At 44.9% G+C, this 25,674-nt stretch overlaps 1 protein-coding gene across 1 annotated transcript; it reads right to left on the bottom strand.

Moving 5' to 3' along the window:
* Nucleotides 1-97: 97 nt before the first annotated feature.
* LOC106739037 (cytochrome P450 4B1) lies at nucleotides 98-23,709 on the bottom strand. The gene is made up of 12 exons (XM_014598614.2): nucleotides 23,500-23,709; nucleotides 16,954-17,095; nucleotides 15,035-15,079; nucleotides 13,406-13,533; nucleotides 12,686-12,810; nucleotides 11,450-11,601; nucleotides 9,870-9,976; nucleotides 7,023-7,213; nucleotides 4,587-4,720; nucleotides 2,086-2,150; nucleotides 1,289-1,371; nucleotides 98-266 (listed from the first exon to the last, which is right to left on the bottom strand). Exons 1-12 carry the CDS (start codon nucleotides 23,707-23,709, stop codon nucleotides 98-100), a joined length of 1,551 nt encoding a protein of 516 aa, XP_014454100.2.
* Between the last annotated feature and the right edge of the window lie 1,965 nt (nucleotides 23,710-25,674).

Raw genomic sequence — 25,674 nt, 5'->3', positions numbered from 1 at the left:
TCCCCCAAAAAACCAAATCTAGTTCCGGCAACTTTTTCCAAATAACAGCAGGCTAAGCTTTATCACGTGTTCTACTCCTATCCTAGCGATCTGTATTTCAGCGAATTTTCTTCAGGTACAGGTGGATCCCATTCTTCGACCGTAGGATGAGCAGAGGCATGTGGATGGGGGGCTTGCTCAGATCAGCTGAGAGCTCAAAGCGGAGCAGGGTCAGGGCGAGAGTCACTTTCAATTCATTCATCGCAAACTGCTGCCCAATGCAGTTCCTGAGCAGAAAGAAAGGAGAATTAGTTCACCTTTGAGGACTGAAGCATCTCAGACACTACTCAGGAGGGCATGAAGGCCATATAAAGAGAAGCCACTGCACCTAAATGTAGAGTGAAAACCATCTGACTGGCTACTTGGGTCTGTCACAACATGGGGAAATCATTCTGATAAACTGTTGTGATTTTGAATGTTTTTGTATCCCAAAGGAGTTGTGGAGTAGACAGCCCAGGCACCAGAGGAGGCAAAATCCAGGCTGTTGAATAGTGTGCAGAGCAGGACAGCCAGAAGGTCACTGCTCTAAATTAAAGAGGTCTCTGCTGTTTTTATCACATAACTGCAAATCTAAGTGCTGGCTTGTGCTGAGGAAGGCAGAAAAAGGCAACACCTTTTGTTTCATTATGACTCAGCCTGGACAAATATGCTTCAGCTGCTGATTACTACCTCCAATTACTTTACCGAGAGCCTGTTCTCAGCCTGCATATACCGGCATGGTTTCCACAGCTTGGAGAGTGATTTATTTTGGATGAGCATCAGCCCAGTATCTGTGTTAATTTCTAGAGGAGTAGAGCAAAAATCTGAGTTTCATACTTTTAGAAAGACTCTTGCATACAGGAGGGGCCATGTTGAGGCTGCCTAGAGGCGACTGTTGGGATTCCTTGGGAACAGAAGAGACAGGAGCCTGAGTCACCTGTTGGGACCCAGATCCAAGAAGAGACAGGAGCCTGAGTTACCTGTTGGGACCCAGATCCAAGAGTTTGTCAAGTTTGGGCAGGTTTGGATCTGGAGTTCTGAGTCAGGCCCATCTCTTATCTTGGATGCACAACAGACTGCCTTGAGGACATGCTCACATTGAGGCCATTTTAACAGGTCGCATCAGAAAGACAAAACTATAAACCTTGGCCCTCCTTGACATCAGTAGCAAACTCCCATTGACTTCAGACCCAACATAGCAGCAATGGTCACTGCTTCGGGAAGAGACTTTAATTAAATACCATGACTGATCCACCAGGATATACTCCACCTGGGTCCTGCGGAGAAAGGAATGTAAGCATAGGGATGGCGACCTCCCGAGTTTTCTGGTGAGAACCTTGATGGGTCGAAGACCTGTAAATGATTGTAAGGAAGGTCTGTTACAAAAACATGGCTCACTTGACACTTACACCTAGATGATGAGGCCCAGATACAACTTTGGATTATCTATGGACAGGTCCAATGATGTCAACGCTATGTGCTTTGCTTAGAGTCATAAGGCAATGTGCTCCCATGGCTTGAGAAGGACTTTGAGTGACTTTGAGTCACTATTTGTGTCCCACCTCCTATTAGGAAATGGATCCCAGCTTCTAGGACAAAAATGGGCATGTGCAGATCTTCAAACATCACTAAAATGGGCACGTGTGGCTGTGGTCTGAGACCATATAGTAAGAGCTGAGAGAATGCAGCTATTAGCCAAATCCCTATTTTAGCTTTAGGATTTGGTCTTATGTATGTATACTTTTGGTTCTCTCTCTGCTCCTAATTACTGTGCCTAGGCTGGTTTGAATGTGTTTAAGGAGGACGCGTAAGGTATAGAATGAGGATGCATAAGGTATAGAAATCCCATGTCCAAAAGTATCTTTGCAGTGTCAAGAGGCTAGGGTTTTGGTTTTCTAGGGATTCAGAGGGTGATATTTTTATTGGACAAACTGTTTAGTTGGGAGAGATTTTGGGGAGAACTTGGGCACAAAGAACCCTTCTTCATGCCTCTTGCCTCTCAATATATTTCCTGGTCATCACAGAATCAACACTTCTCTGTCTCAAGTAGCATATAAAAGGAACTACCTCTGGATTGTCCCAGACTGAGGGGTTTCTATGAAGGCTGTAAATATTCATGAAGACCAGAAATCCTGTTTATAAATCAGAGAGAGAAACAGGGTTATTGGATCATAGGAAAGGAGGGCTGGAAGGGACCTCATTAGGTCATCTAGTCCAGGTCCCTGCTCAAGGCAAGTTCATTCCCAACTAAGCCATCCCAACCAAGTGTCTGCCCAACCTGTTCTTGAATATTTCCAAGGACAGATATTCCACAACTTCTCTAGATAGTCCACTGCTTGACCACTCTCACAGTCAAAAAGTACCTCCTCATCTCCAACCTTAATTTCCTCTGCTGACCCTTGCTTCTACTTCTGTCCGCTACAGCCACAGAGAAAAGGACATCTCCATCCTCACTATAATCACCCTTCAGGTTTTTTTTAAGACTGTCATTAAGTCTCTCCTCAGTTGTCTTTTTCCAGACTAAATAAACCTAGCTCTTTAAGATTTTCTTCATAAGTCATGCTTCTCAGGCCTCTAATAATTTGTGTTGCTCTTTCCAATATGTCCGCAACTTTCATAGAGCCCCAAACTGGACACCATTCTCTAGGAGAGACCTTATTAGGGCTGTATAGAGTGAATGAATCATTTCCCTTTATTTTCCAAGTGACACTTCTGTTAATACAACCCAATATGTGGTGGTTTCATTTTTTAAACAAGAGCACACTGTTGGTTTGTGTTCAGTTCATGGTCCACTATTACCCCCCAGGCCCTTCCCTACAGTACTGCAGCCTATCTGATGGGAATATCATTCTGCAGAGTTCGCTGCCCTGCCCATCTACTGTTGTGGATGCTTAAAGACCTAGTTGAGTAGACAATCTCCTCCTTAACTATTCTTATTTATTCGCAGAGCTATGAGATTTTCCTGGTGGAACCTTGTTTCTCAATAAACACCTGGGTGATGATGAAATGGCTTGAAAGACTCCTTTTGCAAAGAATTTTCTATCACAATCTAAATTTTGACTTTCTGAGGACTGGCAGGAGGAGTCGAAGGAAAAATGCAGGGAAAAAACATCACAGTTGTTGAAAGGCAAACAGTAGGGCTGTGCGAAGCTTCAGGTGCTGATTTGATTCGGAGGAATTGGTCTTAATTCGGTGGCTGAATCTCCAAATCCCCATTGAATCAGGGGACCAATTAAAAGGTCTGAATGGATTCGAAGCTCTCCAAATAAATTCAGGAAAGATTCAGAGAGCTTTGGTGATTCAGGCAGTCCCCGCCCGCTGCAGCAGGGAGCTGGACCCAGATTCTGAGCTGGTAAGTAGGGGCAGGAGAGGGGAGGCAGGAGAAGGGGGTAGGGGACCATGGGAGGACCCCTGCCTGCAGCCCCCCTGAGCATTCCCTATCCCCCACCTGCTGTCCCAGCCACCCCCCCCCCCGCCATGGCTGCTCCACCCATCCCATCTCCTGGCCCTATTAAAAAAAAATCCCACTGATGCCTGGTGTGGGGGGTGATCCCCGCTGACCCCACTTCCCCCCACTGTGTGGGGGGCTCTGCCACAAGACCCCTGCTCCCCCCCATGGCTGCCCCGCCTGCCCCAGCTCCATCTCTTTAAGAAAACAAACCCCCCAAAACCGACACTGACTGGCTGCTGCAGTGGCCTCAGGGCTTCTGGTGGCTTGTGGCAGAGCTCCCTATGCAGTGTAGGGCAGTAGTGGGCAGTGGGGATTGCCACCCACCTCCCCCATGAGGCAGCAGCTGGTGAGCTGGGTTTTTGTTTTTAGGGCTGGGAGCTGGAGTGGGCAAGGCATCCATGGGGGGGCTGGGACAGGAGGTGGGGGGTAGGGGACTCGTGACAGAGCCTCCTATGTGGTGTGGGGCACTGGGGGCAGTGGGGATCCCCTCCCCCCCCCCCAGCAGCAACCAGTGAGTGCGGGCTATTATTTTCAAAGAGCCGGGAGCTGGGGTGGGCAGGGAAGCCATTGAGAGGGGGCGGGGGATGGGGCCTGTGAGATTCAGAGATTCAGCTGATTTGGCAGCAGCTGAATCTCCAAACCAGATGCAGCCGAATCATTCAGGACAGTGATTCAAATCACCAAATCAAATCCCTGTCCCCTGATTCGGCCAAATCTGAATCCAAAGTGAATACTAGCCACTTTGCACAGGCCTAGCCAATAGTACTACTGACTAAGGTACAAAATAAATCTGTATTGCTGCAGAGTTTTCCCTCTCCCCATTATAGTGTCTGGTCTGGTCTTAAATAAGTCCTGTATTATGGTACCTAGCCATTCTCTTTCAGTTCTGTGAGATGACCCATTGACTGGATCAGGAATTTGCTCCTGATATAGTTTAAAACATTGCTTTTTATGGTTAGAAACAGCCCCTTTTGCTCCAAATTTATTTTGTATGTAAAAACCCAAAAGAATGGAATGTAGGGAGGTAAAGGCAAAATACAGATGTACCACCACCACTGATGCACATGCCCCCCCCCCCCCCTTTGTACAGTGGAAGGGGGACACAGGCATGGAAAACCTTTTGGTAAGGTACGTCCATCATCAAACAGAAGAGGTGAAGTGAGTTCTCGGATTGTTTCTGGCGCTGCAGGGAAAAGACGAAGGCTCTCCTTGATGCACATGGTACTGTAAGTCATTTTCCCAAGATCCTCCCTGGAAGACACGAAAGGCAGAAAATAGGGAGAACTGGATGTGGCTACAAAGCCATTGGTCCAATTGTCTGAAGGGACTCAAGTTAGAGCTGTGATCTGGGAAATTGTTGGCTGTAAAATGAGAATGATATTAGAGCACATCAGAAAAGGATGTATCCACCAATGTGAGGGCAGAAGTTGGAAGGAGGCACTACATATTCCAGCCAGGTAGTGGAGGGCGAGTTGTTCCTCTGGTTTTAGCAAAGGGCTGGGGCGGGCATGTTCTGTCCTGCTCCTCTCCCCACTCTTCTTTACATTTAGAATAAACACAGTTAAGCAACATTTGCTACTGCTCCGACTCTAATGTTGTATAGCTTTATGAACTGTGAGGGCAGAATGGCCTTCCATCATACATCCTGTATACCACAGGCAAGGTCGCCCAAGTGTCCATAAATTTACAGGTAATCCAGAAAAATGAAACAAAAAACACTGTTCTGTGCAATCCATTAAAAAAATGGTGCTGTGGAGTGGCTACACCTTAGTGTAAATGAGCTGGGTAACATGGATTAGAGTTCCACCCTGCCCTGAGTGTAACTTTGATCTGCCTAACAAGTGTTTAAACCTAGTTTCCAGTGTTAATATGCAGAGAATCCAGGTGATAAGAGCTCTAGGAGCTGCCCAAAATCCCTGTGTAACAAGGCCCAAAATGTGACCACTGCTCAGAGCCCTGCAGTTTGTGTGGGCTTTCTGGTTCCTTCTCCCCTCCCATGCTAGCAAGTTCTGCCTGATTGTTCCAGTCAGCACCTGCCTGTTCAGTGCTCACCCCAAAGGCATTCAGGTCCTAAAGATCCTGGGCCAGGTAGGACAGAGACTGAGTTGTGTGGGTGGGAGGTTAGGGGGGTAGGTGGGAGGTGTATGGGGGGGTCTATGCCAGATAGGAGATATACAGCCAGTGGGGGTGAGGGTTGCAGGGTGGGAGGTAGCATGGTGCCAGGTGTAGTTGGGGGTATCAGAATGTGGAGATGTATATGGGATCCCCAAGATGTGGGTGTAAAGCCACTGTTGCAGTCAAGTACGGTTGCTAACCCATCATATATATTTTTTTATTGACAGTGAAAGCATCTGTCAGTAAAAAGTTTTCAGATTGTCAGTAAAAAAACAAAAATTCTTGAGTGGCAATGTGTACCATGGACCAATTCTATTGACTCAGTTTCCTTTGTAATAAACCAACATTTTCCAAGAAGACATCCAGAAGAGAAGCAGAATCCATGACCTACCTTGGTTTAATATCAAGTGGTTACTCAATGTCTTAAAAAAAAAAATCTTTCCTCTTTCCTAAATTCTGAATTTCTCTGGATTCACCTTCTCATCATCAGTTCTGGTTATGACTTTTTCTACTGGATTTTGGGAAAATGAAACTATAAACTATGGATTTAAGACCCTTCAGCACACATTTTTTTTTCTCTGTATGAAAGTACTATACCTAGTATAGACATGTCATCTCTGTCAACATTCGAAAACCTGAGCATCTCAAGCTCTTTAAGCCTCTCACTAACGTAACATATCATCCCAGCCAAGGTTTTGTCTACTTATATAGTTAGGGATAGTCCTGCTGTGAGCAGGGGGTTGGACTAGATGTGGCCTCCTGAGGTCCCTTCCCACCCCCGTTTACTATGATTCTGTGCTTCTAATAATCATCTTTTCAGCTCTTAAAGCCTTTCTATGCCTCTTCTGTACCCTCTCCAGTTTTGCTGCTTCCTCCTCACATCCTAGGTGCCAGAATTGTATCTAGTAGAGGGCTAGTCTCACCAATTCTGTGTACAGAGCTGAGATGCACTAATTTATACCTTTATTTGTCTATATCAAGTTGCAAACACTATTCCATCTTGTGAACGCCTTTTTGGTTATAACGTATGCTTCACCCTGCAGGTGTTGGGAGAAATCCCATTCCCTGTTAGAGGGGTCAACTAGGAAAAGCCTTAAAGAATTATCTAGCCTTCACTTCCCCTCATTCAAAGGATTTAATTCTGATCCCTCTAAGACAACCCTGTTCAGTGATAATCCCCCATGACAATTCCTTTAAGAGATCTGTCAGTTGGCCAGTGCTATGGCTTCATATTCTCACCACCTCCTCTGACAACAGGGGCTCATAATGAAACATTTCTCACTTGTTTTAAGAAGCTGAATAAGCTAATACAATGGAAGCAAAGTAAAATGGTGTTAGCTGCCACTAACACCACAGTGGAAATATTATGACTTTGGGGGGGAAAATATTTTTTGCCAGGGTTGCAGGAGGTGGACGGAAAAGGACAAGTGGGTCTCACCACTGAATAGTCTCCTGGTCTCCCAGGATCTCCTGGATCTCTTCTCTGCATCTCTGCTGGTGCTCTGGGTGCAGGGCCAGGCAGTAGAAGAGCCAAGAGATCCCACTGGCTGTGGTATCATGACCTGCAAACATGAACGTGTCCACCTCAGCACGTAGGTCCTCATCAGATAATCCATTTCCATTTTCATCCTGATCAAGCAAGGACTCTGTCAGGGGTTTATGGCTTCTTCCAGGACAGAGCAGTCAGGTTTCCTTATGTTCAGATCTCAAGTAGCAAACACTTTACATAGGGACCTTATTTTCATTGCAGGCCAGATGATCCCTTGTTACCTCTCAGCTCTGTGTTCTTGGGGAGTCCTGGCACTGTATGCAGCCTGATTGACTCACAAAGGATCCTCTCCCCGCCCCCCACCTCTGCCTGAACAAGAACTGATGAGAAGAAGGACTTACAAAAGACAATGAAGATGCAGTGGAAGATGCACCTAAAGCCCTCCAGACAAGGGTGATAGGAGTGAAGCAATTCCCCTGGTTTCATTTACACGGGAGATGGAACCGGATGACAAGTCATTTATATGGGAGATGGGACAGGAAAGCTCCTTCATTAGCATCCAGGCTGGAGAACAGAGAGTCCAAGGCAAGGATCTCACTGAATTCTGGGACCGGAGAAGCAAGCAAGCACTGCATGATGGGGGATCTCTGCTCCAAATGCTGATCAACCCACGTCTGCACACACCCAGCTTGGCATTTATCAGACTAATTCTAGTAATGACTCCTTTATTGGTACCCAAAATGCTGAATTTGCCTGTCTATATTGTGAGCTCCTCGGAGTAATGCCACCCATAGCCAGGAGTGATCAGTTCCTATTATCCAGCAGATGAGCCAGTGTTTACACATAAAAAAACCTCATGTTCTCCCTTGAGCCATTGTTAGTTCTCTACCAAAACCCCTACCCAAGCTCAAGTTTCTGTCCTGGTGCTTGGATCCAAAAGCTGCACCAGCTCCACTCCTTTTCTGCCTGGGTCCCTCCATTGATCATGCTGAGGGCTCTACCCATCTACCAGCTTCAACAAACACCTGGAAATCTTGACTGGTTCAAGCTTCGCTCAGTGGTGAGACCCCAGCTCTCTCTCTTCCTCTCTCTCTCTGACTCCAGGAGCCTGACTTTTGTCCTCTTACTCCAGGCACAGCTTTCTAAACCTGCCTTTTGCTAATCAAACTTGAGCTACGCTTCCCCAAGTACCTAATTGAAACTATGCAATATTGTAACTGGTTTATTTGTCTCTCTTGTATGGCTGTTACTACTGGTATCATCACAAGTCCATATACCTGGCAATAAATAACTTTTATGGTCAAGCTGGTTGTTATACTGTCTTTGAACCTCAGCTACCCTTCCTTCCCCTTGACCTCCCCATTTGCTCTGCATCAAAGCTTCTTTTACCTAAGCCAAAGATCCCTGTAATGCCCAAAACTACGTTGGGGTCTGCTCATCAAGGAAGTTACTATTAGGACCATTGTGACAAGAGATTGGGACGTGCTGAGTTTTGAGGTGCATGAGGGTATCAGCTGAAAGTGCTGATCGGACCCAGCCTGCTCAGATGTACTCAGACACGCACGCTAACAAACTGCATTTATTATTTTCCTGCTGAAATAAGGGATGAACTGAGTTCAAGGCATAAGAGGGTGTTAGCTGGTCAATGCTGAATAACCCGGCCTGGTTTAGGCATGCCCTGTTAATCTGTGTGTGTATGTGCATTTATGTGTTTCATTGATTTGATGGTTGGAGGAACCCAACCCCATTGAAACTGAGACCTGCAAGATAGCTCCATTGTGGGGTGAGGACTTGCAGAAGGGAGAGAAACAGCTCCATATAGAAACACAAGTAACACAAGCAGCACATTGGGGTGTGTCATTTATTAGGGCTACGTTTCTAGGGTGTCTGTAATTCTATCAAAGTGACGGGTAAATCTGGTAACAGCCTTGGGAGGAATATAAGGAATTATAAACTTGTGCAGTGGCTAGGGCCACTTGCAGGTCCCATTGTTTCTGGATCGTAGGGACTCAATTCTATGCACTTTTGCGGTTAAAAATTCCTCCAGTGGTTTTGAAGCAGTGTGGAGAGTGCTGGATCATTCGTTCACCCATCCTTCATGCCATCCCATAGAAATGATCTGATGACCAGGGAGAGGTCATTGCAAAGCTTCTACAATAGATTGAGGGTCCCACGTGCTGGGGAGTTCTAGGCAGAAATATCGTTCTTGTAGCACTCGCTTGCTATGGGGAGAGTCCGTGCAAATGTGGCTTTGCTTAAATGACTTGTTTAAGCTGTGCTGAATGGTTATAGCTCACTGGGCAAGTCTACACATGCATTAATGTGCTGTAACCATGCTTCTCAGCCTCCATCAACATTTTAGATGGAAGCCTGCCTGGATTTCATCGCCTTGCCCGTCTCATCCCTCTTCCAGATTTTCTGATCCAGCTTCTCACAACCTGTCTAACCCTGTGGAAGCCCACAGGTGGTCCCCTAGCTTTCCTACTGCCCCTGAGCTGACCTCCCTATCGAAGGGAGGTGCTGTCAAATGTGTCGTCAAACATTTTGAAAAGCAAGATTTTTTTATGGGAAGGGATTTCCGCTCTTCAATAACTCTCCATTCTTCAATTCCTTTCTAATAACTCTCTTGACAGCCCTTCACTGCTCATGGAATACGATAGATACTTTAAAGACTTCTTATATTTTACAGCCAAATATAGTATATGCAAAAGACACCGGGCTTGGTTTGCACCTAGAAAAGCCAGGTAATGGGTCAGAGAGGAAAAATATAGAGAGAAGCTGCTGTCACAGTCTCACCTTGGCACACAGAAGAATATCCAGGAAATCCAGACATCTCTTCTTCAGGATCTTACTAAGCACTTGCTCATCTTTGAGGGCCTCCTTCCTTTCACGGATCACTTTATCTGCATTGCACAAAAGTGAACGTCAATGCCATCCAATTCTGCAGGATCACATGAATCTGTTCTGTAAGGCCTATGGAAACCATTTACACAATTTCATGGTCTCCACAAATTGGAAGCAACTCCAGGCCTGGTCCACATTCAAAGGCAGGGAACTCCCTATTCCAGTAACATGTATTCTGAATTTCAGTCTCTTGTGCTTGACCAGTTGTCTGGGAGTATGGATAAATGTACATTTTAACTGCTTTAAAAGAGGGGGAGTGCTGAGCAGCTGTTATAATGCAATTGTTATTCTGCATGAATGTGTAGCAATACAAGTGAACCATATTGCCCACCTTTGATTTTGAATAAAGCAGGGTTAAATTCAGAGCAGTGTCATGAGATAACACTGCACAAACTCTCATTGTAACAACTTGTATTGGTATTTTTTATTATTAGGCACCTACTTAATTTGTGATTTCCCAGATTTTTGGAAACTGCGAAATTGGGTCATGTCCATGAAATCTGTGAAATCAAAAAAAAAAATCTTCCTAAAAATAAATGCTGGCTCCCCAGTGGGAGCCAGCAGTCCTCAGGGCCACTGCAGCCCAACCCACAGCCTGTTGGAGTGGGGGAGGGAAGGGAATTGTCAGTATGAAGAGGAGGAGCCAACATGGCAGCTGCCTCGCCCTGCCCCTTACCACTGATTGACTAAGAAGGGTGGGGCTGGCTGACAGGCAGTCCTCTCACCGAATCAGTGATGACAGGTGGGGTCGCATGATGGACAGTCCTCTCCGCCAATCAGTGGCAAGTGGAGGGATTACTGGGGCCCCTCAGCCAATCAGGGACAAGGGGTGGGCTCACTGCAAAAAGGCTGCAAAATCAGATCTCTGCACCAGAAGTGACCTGTGAAAATCCCTTTCATGCACCGTGACTTAGGTAGATCCCTATTTATTATCGATTAGATGAAGGCACTCCACTTTGAAGTGGATCAGATTAATCTTTCATCAGATGAAGGTGCTCCATACCTTAGGAAACTTCTGTCTCTAGGATTAATTTATGCTGTGATTGGGGCTGGGCTGATGCAGCCCAACCCCGGCCCTGGTGCTGTCTGCAGGAAGCGGGGAGTCAACTGCCAGACGGGGTTTCCCCAGCCTGAGCTGGAGCAGGGAAAGGTGGATTAAAGCTTCCCCATCTCATGGGCCCCTCACAATCCCCCACCTTCTAGCTCAGGCTGGGCAACCCCCCTGCCCTTCTTCCCTCTCCCATCCTGCACACAGCATCAGAGCGGGGTGGGGGGAGTGGTGATTGTCTGTTGGTTTGGGGGAAATGGCTCTAACTCATGGCACTTTATGTGAAGTGCCATGAGTTAGAGAAGGGCCTGCACATCTGTCAGTGCCTGGTGGGTCCATAAAGACTGTTTCAGCTATATAGGCTTTGGCCTTTGGCCTGGCACACATCCTGAACTAGGGCCGGAAAGAGGATACTGGGAAGTACCTGTATGGTCATGGGCTAATGTGCAAGCCTTGCAAAAATGACGTCCTTGAACACTGAGCCAGTAAAGTGTTGCATTGTGATGCAGTGGTGTGTGGAACCTCTGGTATATTGAGGTGCTGATGTCCAAGATTGATCGGATGTATGAACTGCCGCTGCAGAGTCAAAAAGCAGTTGGACAAGCATTCAATATGTTTGCAGCAGGATCAAAATACATTTTAAAAAGGTAGCAGGAAGGGTGACTGCAGTATATTGCCAGAAGAGAAGGAACAAATGCAGCCCACCTTGCAGCAATGAGAATGGGCTTTTCTACAGGATGCCTTGTTGAAGCATTTAGGTCCCAGTTGAGTGCAACAAAACAATATTCCAAGGAAATGCCGCAATGGTTTCAAGTATAATGCCATCTTTTCCAGTCCCCTGCTCAGAGTTTGAGAAGTGCAGAGCATGTGTCTAGTCCTTTGGGAGCTCCTGAAAGTATCTTTTCTAATGCAAACCTGGCTTTCTTCTAGAAAAAAACCCTATTCATCAAGTCTGAAACTAAAATGGCGAGGGGCAGAAAGGTTTTGATTGCAGTGTGTGAGACCTTTATGATAAACCCTATATAGCAGTGTTGATGAATTTGTAAATTATAAAGAGCTGTACCTCTCGATAGCTCTAAAACAGCAAATACCTATGTAGATATGCCATTTGCAAATACCTGTGCAAATGCCTAAATATGTAGAAGAGAGGCAGACAAGGTTCCTTGGGTGAATTTGATATCTTTTATTAGACCAACCTAAATGGTTGGAGAATAGTTATTAAGCAAGCTTTCGGGTTCAAAAACCCTTCGTCAGGCTAAGGAAGTTTCAGCAGTAGTTTTAGGTTGGTCTAATAAAAGATATCAAATTCACCCAAGGAACCTTGTCTGCCTATGTCCTTACGGACACGGCTACAACCTACGCCCCTGTAAATATGTAGAACACATTTGGCTAAATATAAACCGACTCTTCTTGAGCTGTGGTGAAATCATCTTTTGCAAATAAACTGCAGAGATTGCAATTCCTTCAGTCTCTAATAACACTTAACTTTCTCAGGCACCCACACATTAGGGACAGGAGGATCCAAATTTGATTGTATACACAGCAACCCTCAAACATTTTTATGAATCCCAGCTCAGACCTAGTCATACCGTGTTAAACTGAAACTTATTTGGAACCAGTGAAAACATTTAATCAGTATTTGAAACCCCCCAGTCCTGACCTGTCCATCTGGCAGTTGCTCTCGTAACTGAAGGCACATTTCAAGATGGTGTCTAGCGTCATCAGACTGATGGAGTGGAAGATCTCCATTGACATCTTCGGTGTGGCCTGCTGTTCCCATTTCTCCTAGTATAGAAAAAAGAGTGGGATGAGAGAGATTTTCTGGGGAGCACAGAAATCCTGGGGGCTGCCTTTAAATCAGGCCTGATTCAGTTCTTGTTAAAGAAAATGGACTTTCTTGAGGCTGAATGAGGCTATCAAACAATTTAACTTGTAGACAAAATGTTAGCAACTGAGAAGGGAGCACAACGGGACAAAGTCATAATGGAATCAAGAGCAATTCTTCATGGCATTAAAAGGACACGCTTTGCCCTCAGGGTCAATAGCTTCAAAATCAAAACTTCATAGAGAAACGCTTATGGTGGCAGGCTCCAAAGCTGGAACCAGTTGAGTCCATCTAAAGCCTTCAGTTGACTCTCCTCATAAAGAGGGTCCCAAACTAATGAATTTGCTCACTTCTTAGTAAACAGTGGCTCACTTCAGGGGGCACCAGTTGAGTAAATCCATGATAAAAATGGACATATGCTCATTGTGGATCCTAAACAAAGGAGAGTGGAGGTCACATCATTTCCCTAATATTTCAGAATGATCTCAAAGCATATAAGTGAGGAGAAAACAGAAGGATGCTTGAAGTCATGACTGAACCAACAGCAATTCCTGCCAGCATCACTCGGACAGAGTCTGCCATCAGGTTCACATACGGCTTCAAAATATTGTAGTGAAAGCCTGGTGTTAGCAACTTCCGATGGTGAAACCACTTTGGCCCATCTAAAATCAGCAGTCCTTTACCTAGGGAGGATTTACATGATAAAGAAAGTTGATTGGGTCACTGCCTAGTAAACCAGAGATTTATTCAAAGTGATCTTCCTGACACTAAATCCATAACATTAATAGCCGTAAGTTTACATTTTGGGGGGATAGAGGATCAAGATAAGGTTATGGGCAGATGTTGTGTTTGTCATCTTTTTGCTGTGGAATGAATGTTTTTATCCTGTGGCAAAATGAGACTGCACACACATGTAGCTGGAAAAATGTCACAAAGGTGTCTGAAAGTATAGTGGGAGTAAAATAGGATTATTTTGTTTCAGAACAACTCAAAGGATGTCTTCACATTGGTCACACTACAGCACCCTAAAACAAATGGGCCAGATAGTCCTGCAGGAATCCCACAGTGCCACCAAGAGTTTTCTGTTGCTGGTGACCTCAGTAAAAGTTCTTGATTTCACATAGAGCTTCTTGCAAAGCCAATATTGTGTCCTGTGATCAATGTAAAAAAAAAAAAAAAAGAATTTACTTGAAATAGTGCTGCCGTTTCAGGTTTTCTTACTGGAAGCTTTGAAAGAAAAAAAATCATCTTGAATTACTGTTTTGAAACAAAAATCTTCGTTTCATTTTATCTTCATTTCATTTAGACTTAAAATTCCATTTTGTTTTGACTTAAAATTGTCTGTTGCTTCAACTAGTGTAGTATTTTGATTTAGAAATTTCCCACAAGATTTGGATGTGTCAGGACAGAGATTTTTCCACACACCCACAAAAAAATTAGTTTCCATACATTTCTTTTTGACATGAGAAAATCTGAAAATAGTGGCCAGACAAGGATGTTCACAACTGCACTCTGATGTGACATTGGTTTGTAACAGTCCTGTTTTGTCAAAGAGAACGGTGGTTAAATTACACTTGGAAACACATTCAGAAATCTTTGATATATCCCATTAGGATTAGACAAAGTAAGGGACGGGGCATCAGCTGCCTGATTCAACCTGAATTATGACCACCTCACTTTCCTACACTTCATTCACAGCTAAGAGAACTTTTTTTTTTTTGGTGATTTAATTATATCACTGCGGGTGCATCTACACATGTACTTTATTGTGGAGTAGACTAATTAGCTCCACAGTAAAGCATCACAGTCTAGTAAACTAATTAATTCCACTGTAGGATGGCACAGTTGGATGGAGCAGTTCTTATGGCAGAGCACTTTACTGTGCTGAAACGCATGTGTAGATGATGATTGTGGGCATACATTGCACCTGGTCAGCCCAGCCAGTTGAGAGCCTACTTTGCCCCAGCTCAAATTGCTTCCATCCCAGCACACATCTAGAGGCTGTGCCTAGGAGCAGTTGGCTCCAGTTTGAACTTCCCTAGAGCCTATTGAATTGCATTCATTGAACATGTAGATGCATCCAATGTGCTTATGCAGAACAAAAAACATGAGAATTTTTCCTTTAAGAGTCTTTAGCAATACTGCTGCACAAGATAAAGGAGAATGAGACAAGGCAGTACATACCAATCCATGGAATTAGGAAAGAGTAAGGCAGGTGAGACTTAGGATCTGTGGGATTCAACAGAGAAGAGAAATATATTAGCATGGTGAAATGTTCAGAAGGTGAATACAGTACTAGTTATGGTGAGGAAGGCCATCAACATCTGCCCCTGCCTTAGTCAACCATAGTTATACACACAGTTTGGGGACAAGTCGGTGTCTTGTTGAGAGTAAACTCTATATGAGTTGAGACAAGCTCTGGTTTTCAAGAAAAATGTTACCCATTATATTAGGGGTCTACTTACAAGTAGTTCATAAAGAATTAATAAATGTTTGACAGATGTTGCCGGCTTGCTACAGATGCAAGACATCTTTTAGACATGCATATAATTGCATCAAAAGGGTTTCTGTGTGCTTTTCCAATACTGGAGGCTATGAGGTATAACCAGATAAAATTGTTTTAATTTTCCTTTTCGTGTAAACACAAATTAAGCAGAGATGTTTTCACTGAGGCTGAACTGCCCTGCTTATTCTTGCTCCGATTAGATCTTTTCCTTTAATAACAGCCTCAGGAGCAACAGCCTCAGACGCATCTTATTTCCATTATTTCTATAATATTATGCAGAGCTGTTTTAAAAAAAAATCCTGTTTAATTCAGGATATGTTTCCATTGCCTAGCAAAGTCGAGTTATGGCTGAACATTGGCTTTAACTTGACTCCTGTTTATAAACGAGAGTCTGTTGGGAGTCTTTCAGCTTGACCCTCCAGGGGTATACACTACAGTTCAAGTGAGCACATCTTGCTTGTGTAGATCAGAGCTGTCCAACTGGTGGCCCCTGGGTTTCTACCCATCCTCTGTTCTCTCTAGAGCGCCAGTTGGTGCTACAGTGGGGGTGTCTAGGCTCCCCCTTGCTTCCTCAGCTTTACTTTTTATGGGAGGCAGTGGGCTACAGTGCAGCATCAGTACTGTGAGGGAGCCAAGATGAGCATGTGTGTCTCATGCTAGTACACTCCCCAGGGTGTACATCTTCCATCGATGTGACCTAGGCAGCATGTGGTTCACAGCTGCTTAGAAGCTGGACATCCCTGGCATAGATCAAGTCTTATATTGCAGTGTGGTCATTCTCCCTCAAGGTAGGCTATCTTGAAAGAGGTAAGTTAACTTGAGTGTTGATAGCTCAAGCTAACTCAAACGTGAAAACAAGATTTTCACTGAGAGAGAAGTGGTTGTCCAGGTACGTGCACCAAGCCAGCTTATCTGCACCAGGTAGAGACATTACACTTTTACCAGTATAGGTGATCAGAAACCAGTCTCTAACCATAACAGAACAGACATTCAGCACACACAGACTGGTTTAAAATGGTGGAACCCAGTCTAAAATTTGCCCTTCCTCCCACCAAAGGGTGAACGTGTATTCTGTTCTCTACCGACCTAAACTGCACCACTTACAGAAAGCCATGTAACTTTTTGAATGTCCGTATCTGGCTCTGTGGATGGAGACTATACATTGAAACGTGTTTTAATGTACATCTTCAGACCAGCCACATTATTCCACACACAAGATTGCAGACAAAAATAAGAGTATGGCAGTACGTTAGGAGCCAGACCCTAACCACACATATGTAAGTTGAACCAAGTTGACTATGCAGTGATTGCTATTCAAAGGGAGAATGAGGAATTTCTCTGTGAGTTTATTTAAACCAGTTTAATAAGTAATTTTGCTTTACTTCCTCAGTACTGATGTGTTTCTGCAGTAATTTCCCTTCTAGAACATGAAAACTGGGAGATTTTCAATCTACCTTAAAGAAAAAATAAACATGTATAAGAACCACCATTTGATAAATGTTTGTACTTGGTGTTATCACCTTTTCATGGCATTTCTAATATTAAAAAATTCTTATGCATCTTATGCACAATCAGATGTCGGATACCATGTTCTTACCTCCGCTGCTGAGCAGAACCTTAGCATAGTCAGGATGGTGGATGTTCAATAATGCGAAGAAGGGTCCAAACCATAGAGGGATACAATGTAGATATTTCCCTGTCCAGGATGCCATGTTGTTTAGTTCTTCCTCTGGCTTTAGCTGCATTGTTAGTTAAGAGTGGAGAGAATCAAGGCAAAGATTTAGAGTTGCAGAAAATTTGGGCTGGAAGTAGGTACAAGATACAGATGCTGATAATATTCCTCAGATGAGGTCTAATCATCATGCAGTAGAATGGCACTGTTTGCAGCTGGGCTCTGGTTTCCTTATTTTAAAAAGGATGTAGAGAAAATGGGATCCACTGGTGGGTGACAATCATGGTATATAGGTAGGAAAGCAAGCTGTGCAAGGCACAATTTAGAGAACTAAACATGTTTATCCTGCAGAAAAGGTAATTAAGGAAGGGTGTGATAGTAGTCTTCAACTATTTGCCAGGGAGAGGAGGGAAGACAACTATTCTCCCTTATGGGCTTCAAGATGGAGCAAAGTAGGTTAGATTGGATATCAGGAAGCATAACTTCACTGTTACAATGGCAAGGCAGTGGAATAGACTGTCTATGGAAATTACAGAATGTTTTCTTTGGAGGCTTTCAAGAGGAGGTTAGATAAGCATTGTTCAGAGATGGTTTAGGAGTAGCAATGCAGGGAGCATGCTGTGGAGAGCGACAGTTCAAAACCAAGGAGATTCTTCCCCCATACACACATACACGTACCCCAGAGATTTCCAAGAACACTACTCAGAGACTATGAGAAGAGCTCTGCAGCCCAGAACAGGTGCAAATTAGAGAGGAGTATGCCCTATCTCAGGAGCTCTAATTTGCCTTAGGTTGCCCTTAATTCTGCCTCCCATTACATGCCTCCATCCATCTCTAGCAAACACCTGGTCCTGTTTGCTCTGGGCTTTGCCCCTTCAGTTGGAGATCTCCTTCCTGCCCCTCCTACCTTCTATTCACATGAGCCAGATCCTCTGTTGAAATATATAACATAACTCTGCAGAAGCGAATGGAACAGCAGGCATGGGGAGCTGGCTTTTGGAGCTGAGATGCTAGGGTGCGACTTAAATCTAGCTTCGCCTTGCATGCATGTGAGAACTGGGAACCAGGTAAAAGGTTTGTCCACTCACAAAGTCACTGCTCTGGTTAAGGCCTACAAGGATTGGGATCTGGCATTGTGGCCCCTGCTGGTGACATAGGCCTTGACCTAACCAACTCCGTTTTGAGTCTTTGATATGCCTGATGCCGTTAGTTGGATGTGTGGGGCAAGCACATAGGAACTTGGGGTTGATTTACTTAGATGGCCTAATTTAACAATAAGAATGATCTACTTAGCAGTGAGAAAGCTGAAAGACAGAATGGGGGTAACAAAGTAATTGGGGAATAGCCACTGTGAAGAGGTGATTGGTAGGAAATTGTGCCACAACCATATATGGAAGCTTGTCAATCATATAGGAAAAAACATTTAAACAACTGATAGATAGCCAAAAAAAAAGCTTAACACTTGGAAAGCTAGAGAAGCAAATAACACCCAGCTACTGAGACTGCAGCTGCCAGTGCTGTGACAACGTCTCGGCATCTGAGTCATTGTGAATCATTTGGAAGGCCTATGTAAAGATACCTTTATAGACCATTTCAAGTTTTGGTATTTCTTAAGTCTTGAATAAATTGAATAGTCTCACCGATCAATTTATTCCATCCACACCACCCTTTAATCAGGAGTCGACAAGAGCCCCTTCCATGTGGTGATCCCTGGTAACGTCTCTGATAGCCAAGAGCTCCCGAATTGACAAAAATGCCAAAGCACCCACAGATGAAGATATGGACACCATTTTTGTCATACTAAAGAAGAACCCTTTAATCAAAGTTTAATATAATAATGTGGACTCTGGATATGACATAATCATGCACACCAACCTATGCCACCAAAAATAGGACATGCTTCCCAATTCCAAAGAGGTTGCTGAGTATCTTTTTGACAGCAGACAGGGTTGCATGCTAGGCTGGAGGGAAAGGAGCCATCTCTGCAAAAGCAGAGAGCTTCATTCAAAAAGAGCTGCTTCCGGTAAGAGCTTGAAGCAGTATCTTTACTTTCAGTATCTTCTCCGAAGTGGCTAACCTGCACTCATCAGCCTGTGACCATCGCTTACAAAGCCAAAAGCTTTCTTTCTTTGCCAAAACATCCTCCAGTACCAAACATGGTAGCAGCTAACTTCCTTCATGCAAGGGCTTGCTCCCACCTATACTGCTTTGGAAAGCCAAGTCTGTGTTTTTGTAGCCCAGGTTGTGCATGGATGGGTGTAGCAGTTGAATAGATCTTGGGAATCTCTAACTTTGAAGCTATGAAAATAGTAATGGGGAGATATTCATAGATCCATAGATGTTAGGGCCGGAAGGGACCTCAATAGATCATCAAGTCCGATCCCCTGCATAGGCAGGAAAGAGTGCTGGGTTTAGACGACCCCAGCCAGATGCCCATCTAACCTCCTCTTGAAGACCCCCAGGGTAGGGGAGAGCACCACCTCCCTTGGGAGCCCGTTCCAGACCTTGGCCACTCGAACTGTGAAGAAGTTCTTCCTAATGTCCAGTCCAAATCTGCTCTCTGCTAGCTTGTGGCCATTATTTCTTGTAACCCCCGGGGGCGCCTTGGTGAGTAGAGCCTCACCAATTCCATTCTGCACCCCCATGATGAATTTATAAGCAGCCACAAGGTCGCCTCTCAACCTTCTCTTGCAGAGGCTGAAGAGGTCCAGCTACCCTAGTCTCTCCTCATAGGGCTTGGCCTACAAGCCCTTAACCATACGAGTGGAGTCTCTCCAGGTTATCCACATCCCTCTTGAAGTACAGCACCCAAAACTGCACACAGTATTCCAACTGCGGTCTTACCAGTGCCCGATAGAGGGGAAGTATCACCTCCTTGGTTCTGTTTATCATGCATCTGCTGATGCACGATAAAGTGCAGTTAGCTTTGCTGATGATTTCATCACACTGACGACTCATGTTCATCTTGGAGTCCACTAGGACTCCAAGATCCCTTTCCATTTCTGTGCCACCCAGCAGGTCATTCCCTAGGCTGTAGGTGTTCTGGACGTTTTTCCTCCCTAGGTGCAGCACTTTGCATTTCTCCTTGTTGAACTGCATTCTGTTGTTTTCCCCCTTATGTCCAACCTATCCAGGTCTGCCTGTAGTTGTTCCCTGCCCTCCGATGTGTCCACTTCTTCCCACAGCTTTGTATCATCTGCAAACTTGGACAGAGTACACTTCACTCCCTTGTCCAAGTAGCTGATGAAGACATTGAAGAGTATCGGTCCAAGGACCGAGCCCTGCAGGACCCCACTGCCTATGTCCTTCCAGGTCGACACTGACCCATCCACCACGACTCTCTGGGTGCGACCCTCTAGCCAATTCACCACCCACCGGACTGTGTAATCATTCAAGTCACAGCCTCTTAACTTGTTCACTATGAGGTGGGATACCGTATTGAAGGCCTTCCTGAAGTCTAAGTAGATGATGTCTACCCCTACTTCTGCATCCAGGTGTTTTGTAACCTGGTTGTAAGAAGAAACTAGGTTAGTCAGGCATGATCTACCTGCTACAAACCCATGCTGGTTTCCCAACAGCATAATTTTTCCTGCTGGGCTCTCACATACATGAGCCTTAATAAACTTTTCAAAGACTTTGCCAAGGATGGAGGTGAGACTGACTGGCCTGTAGTTGCCTGGATCCTCCTTCCTCCCCTTCTTGAAAATAAGGACCACAGTGGCCCTTTTCCAGTCCTCCGGGACCTGGCCCGTGCACCACGAGTGTTCAAATATTCTTGCCAGTAGCTGTGCAATGACTTCAGCCAGTGCCTTCAGTACCCTTGGATTGAACTCATCCGGGCCTGCCGACTTAAACACATGCAGTCCTTCCAAGTGACTCTGCAACATCTCAGGGTCAATGCTTGGTAGTCTGGCGCCCTACTGTTGCCTCTCTACAATCCCAGTGAGAGACTTGTCTTGCCTCTCGTTTAGGAACACTGAGGCAAAGAACTCATTGAGGAGTTCAGCCTTGTTCCCCCTGTCCATCACCAATTGCTTTTACCCATTCAGTAGTGGTCCTCTTCCACCCTGGGCCTTCCTTTTACTCCCTATATATCTGAAAAACATTTTTTTGTTTTCCTTAACTTGGGATGCCATCCTCAGCTCCATGGTAGCTTTGGCCTTTCTAACTGTGCAGCAAGCTTCCAGTTTTGTGACTGAGTAGTTGGCAAGGTCTTTGGATTGGATATTTGTGGTTTACATAGTTCAGACCTGTGCTACCTTGGTTCATGGCATTTCTGAATGATGAAAGGGAACATGACACGTAGATTGTAAAAAAGAAAAGAAAAATAAGGCAATAAAATAAAAAATAAAGTAGTTAATTAAATCTTGGCCTCATGGAATTAAAGAAAAAAAGGATATATTGTTACAAATATATGACTGAGTGGGGCAGAGCTTCCCAGTCCCTCTCCCATTTTGGGAAAGTAGGAATACCATGGTGAAGAAGAAAGCTTTGAAGTTCAATGGCTTAGCACCACAATTTTTATTTTCCTCTAGGCAGTTAAATCATATTAAAGTAAGGTTGGGGAGACAGATGCTCCCCAAATGGAGACAGGTACTAGGTAGTAGCTAAACCCACCTGAAAATGGGGGAAATTAGGTACAAAAGTTGGATCCCTAAAATACAAGAACATTTAGGCAACAGAGAGAATTACTTGGCTAATTGGTTTGGATTTCGTTATGGCTAATAGCTGTGAAATAAATTCCAGGAAAGATGCCCCACACTCTCATCTCTGGAAAATCCCTTTAAAGTTCTGGTTTAAAGAGCACTAATGATGTCTAGGGGTTGGTTTGCAACAACACAGACATTCTGCGTCCCAGGGCAGAAACTGTTATGCTAGCCACACCTGTTGGGAGCTTTCCAGCAAGGGTTTATTGTGCATCTCAGGTTATTGAACTATTGTCCAGTCCTTTTTCCCTGAATGTTTCTGTCAAGGCATCAGTAGTAAAGAGACAGGGCAGAGCGAGCAACTTGTGGGACAGATGAACGTGACAGGGTGGAAGGGGTGAAGATGACCTCCCTGCATAAACGGTACAGTTGGGAACCAGTAGTTGTATTAATCCAGCTCAGATATCAGCTGTGCTACTCTTGCCCGGCATGAGATTCAATGGGTTGATTTTACCCCGTGTGAATAGATTGCTGATGTTTACTGTTGAAGGAATGAGAAGAGCCCTTACGTAGCATCAAGAAAAAGACTGAACTTTCAATAAGAGGGCACTTAAAAAAGAGAGCCGGACCAGGGTCAGTAAAGACTATGGAAAACTCGGTGAAGCCACTTGAAGGGATTCTCATTTGTTTGTGGAGACTTTTGGATGTTATAAGAGAGGGGTGCTCAACCACTGGCCCACAGGCCATATCTAGGGAGAGCCTCACAGTCTGTGGCCTTGTACACAAGGTTGGGTGCATAGGGTGGTGTGGGGCCTGATCCCAGCATGCAGGGGTGGCGTGGGGGCTCCAGGACCCAATCCTGGCACATGGGATCTGATCCAGTCTGTGGGTCAGCTCCACACTCTTCTTCTGGCTTAGGAGGTTCAGTCTGGCTTTTTATGGGCAGGTATTAGCAGATGGAAGAGAACGATAATACAAGGACTGGTTGCACATCAAGCCAAGCCAAGCTAAAGGCCAGAGAAGCTCCTGCAAGGCATAAGAGAGCTGCCGCAAGATGCCTTTTGGACCGGGGCTAGAAATCAAGGCACAGGAGCAAGGGCAGGGGGTGAAACCATCTGAAACCCAGGCACATTGGAGGAATCTGCAGGATCTGAGGAGGCAGGTATAATTTAGCACAGCTGAGCTGTTCTGTAAACTTTGAATTGAAATTGTCTTTCAATACTGAGGGATGCATCAGTTATGCTGACTAGTGACTTTTCCTAATGTTCCTACTATGCTAGAGAGTCACTTCCCAAATACACCCCTTCCTGTCTCCTAGGAGCTAGAACTATCTTATGTCTTCCAGAAATCAGTGATCCCTGAGGTATGTAGGACAAGCAGTTGCTGAAATATATGGTGATAAATGCTAGGAGACTTTTGAAAATGTACAGGACTGCTCTCGCTGTTCAGAGCCGTGTGATAGCATCTCAAAAACAGGCAAAATAGTCTCTGCAGTTGTAGCTTTGTAAACCCATTTTGGCATGGCATTTTCTTGATGGTTTATAATATAGCAGTGTGTGTTTATAGCCTGGCACCTTTCCTAACAGCTGTGCCATGAATGACAACTGACTTATGTTCCTGGTTGGTGAAGGGGTTGGACTAGATGTGACCTCCTGAGGTCTCTTCCCACCCTCATTTTCTATCATTGTGCGTAGACAGAGGCATACAGAAAAAAGAAACAAGTCCATGCACATCCCTTGCTCTGCCTGTTGACCATAGCTGTGAAAGCAAAATTTGATCTACAGTTGCACACACGCTTACAGACAAAGAACAAGGAGTAGCTTACCAATTTAAGGTGGCCGTACAGCCAGTGGGTTGGAGGGCCAGAGAAGTTTTTTAAGACCTTCAGTAGCTTCTGTCTTTTCTTGTACAGCTCAGCTGCTTTCATGAGACCATAGGTCAGGAACAATACTGCAGCCACAACAAAAATCTTGACGACATCTCTGGACAGCCAGGACCAAGAGCCAACCGTGGCTGTCTCCGGAAAAGATCTCATGCTGCCACTGTCAGGGACTAGCACTGAATAAAAAAGCTCCACCCCTCTTAAGATCTCTTGAACTCTCTTGGTACCTTCATATAAGATCTGGCATGCTCCCATTTCTCCTGCTTGAGAATAGGGACTTGAGCCTCCTTGGTACTTTTCCAAGTGAGATTTTGGAATTGCTGAAAGAAAGCAGGCCCAGAGCAAGCGTGCGTTGAAAGAATCGCCCTAGTAGCCAATGCTCAACTGGTGGGACTGCTACCTCTGTCAGATGCTGCTTCCAAACTGGAGGCTTAGTTGTATAACCTACACATCTTGATCTAGATACACAGGCAAGGGGGTCTCTGCCTCAAGACGGAAACGGATCTTCAACAATGGAAGAAAATGCTGCCCCCACCTATGTTTAGATTGCTCTCCATGGCACATCAAAGCTGGTAGACTAGATCATGTGATAAAGCAGTGCTGGTCCCCACCTCCTATGAATCTGAGCATAAGCTCCTTGTTTCCAGTCTGCAGCCAGCTGGATCTCAGCCTGCCAAGTCCTGCCTTTAGCAACAATCTCCTGTGCAGATTCTGTGAAAGCTCCAGTTCATTTTTCCCCCCTAAGGGACTTTGTTAAACTATTTGAATATGTGATTGTATGACATGGTCAGGACTTGCTCTCTCTTGCTATTTCTGCTTTACAGGATCATAAAGAAGTTGGGCTGGAAGGGAACTCCAGAGGTCATCCAGTCCAACCCCCTAGATCCTGCAGTAGGATCGTCCTTATCCAAACCATCCCATACAAATCCATAATCTAACCTCTTCATAAAACTACCGTCAACTTTGACACAACACAAGACATAGCACCTGAACCTGCCACAGGGACAGCAGGGGGACCATGGCAGTCAACATCCTGCTTCTGTAAAAGGTTGCTAAATATGCACTCGAGAGATCCCAGGTAGAGGGTCAGATGCCAACTACAGAGGAAGGCAAAAAGTCCCCACCCTCCATACCAATCTGAGCAGGGGGTAAAACTCATTCCTGACCTCAAATATGGTGATTGGTCTGATCTGACCCTTCATAATCTGAAGTACATTTCATTCCTCCCTTGGAAGCATGGCAGTGAACGGATCTGACAACACATTACTGAATCCTTAGACGTGTTGGGGTGAGGAAAGCAGGAGGTTTTGGCTGGTGGGTAGCAAGTAGTTTGGGTTTTTACTACCTAGAAAGGTTTGATAAAGAATTTGAAGACCAGTTGAAATCAGCAGGTACAACTGATACTTCAAGAAAGGTAGAAGATTTGCTAAATAGCTAATCCCTTGAGCAACTCCATTCAGATCCGCTATATGCATCAAGTTGCAAATTTGGACCACCCTAGCATTTTAAGGCCACCAGTGAACTAGTATGTCACCTGTATGTATCTCTATATAATGTGTGTATCACAGTGAAATCTTGGTTTTCTCTCTTGATGCAAGGTGCTGGTGGGTTTCCCATTGGAATTAATTCTAAGGGACAAAACTGATTTCTCACTGTGATACCACTGCTTGCTGAGTGTTAGAGATGTGGGTTTGCTTGACAGTGACTTAAGCTTTGTTTAGGCTGGCGGGTCACACCGCTCTGACTGTACTGAAGGGGTTAAATGGGCAGAGTTGCCCCTCGTTTCAGTGCCGTGGTAATTATAAGAGGAGCTGTGATACAGGGATGGCTTACCAGGCCATTCCCCAAACTTCCTGCTTTATAGGGAGTTAGGACCAGCATGTGGAATATGGACCCAGAAGTGTGGCATGACAGTGCTGCTGTTGGTCCCGGAGAAATAATAACACCATCATCATCATCCGATAATGTAATATTGCTATGCCAAGTGAAATCCTGTCTAGTGCCTGAAATGAGTGAGCCAGATGCACTTCATCCTGAAATGAGACCACCACTGTGGTTTCTGAGTAGGCCAATCTACAATCCCGGTTGTATGTGCTCCGTGGGACGTAATGGGAAAGA

Source organism: Alligator mississippiensis, chromosome 5 (genome assembly GCF_030867095.1).
Source record: "Alligator mississippiensis isolate rAllMis1 chromosome 5, rAllMis1, whole genome shotgun sequence".
Lineage (NCBI taxonomy): Eukaryota > Metazoa > Chordata > Crocodylia > Alligatoridae > Alligator > Alligator mississippiensis.
Note: the sequence above shows the minus strand (reverse complement) of the source record. Positions and strands in the feature narration are given on the sequence as shown.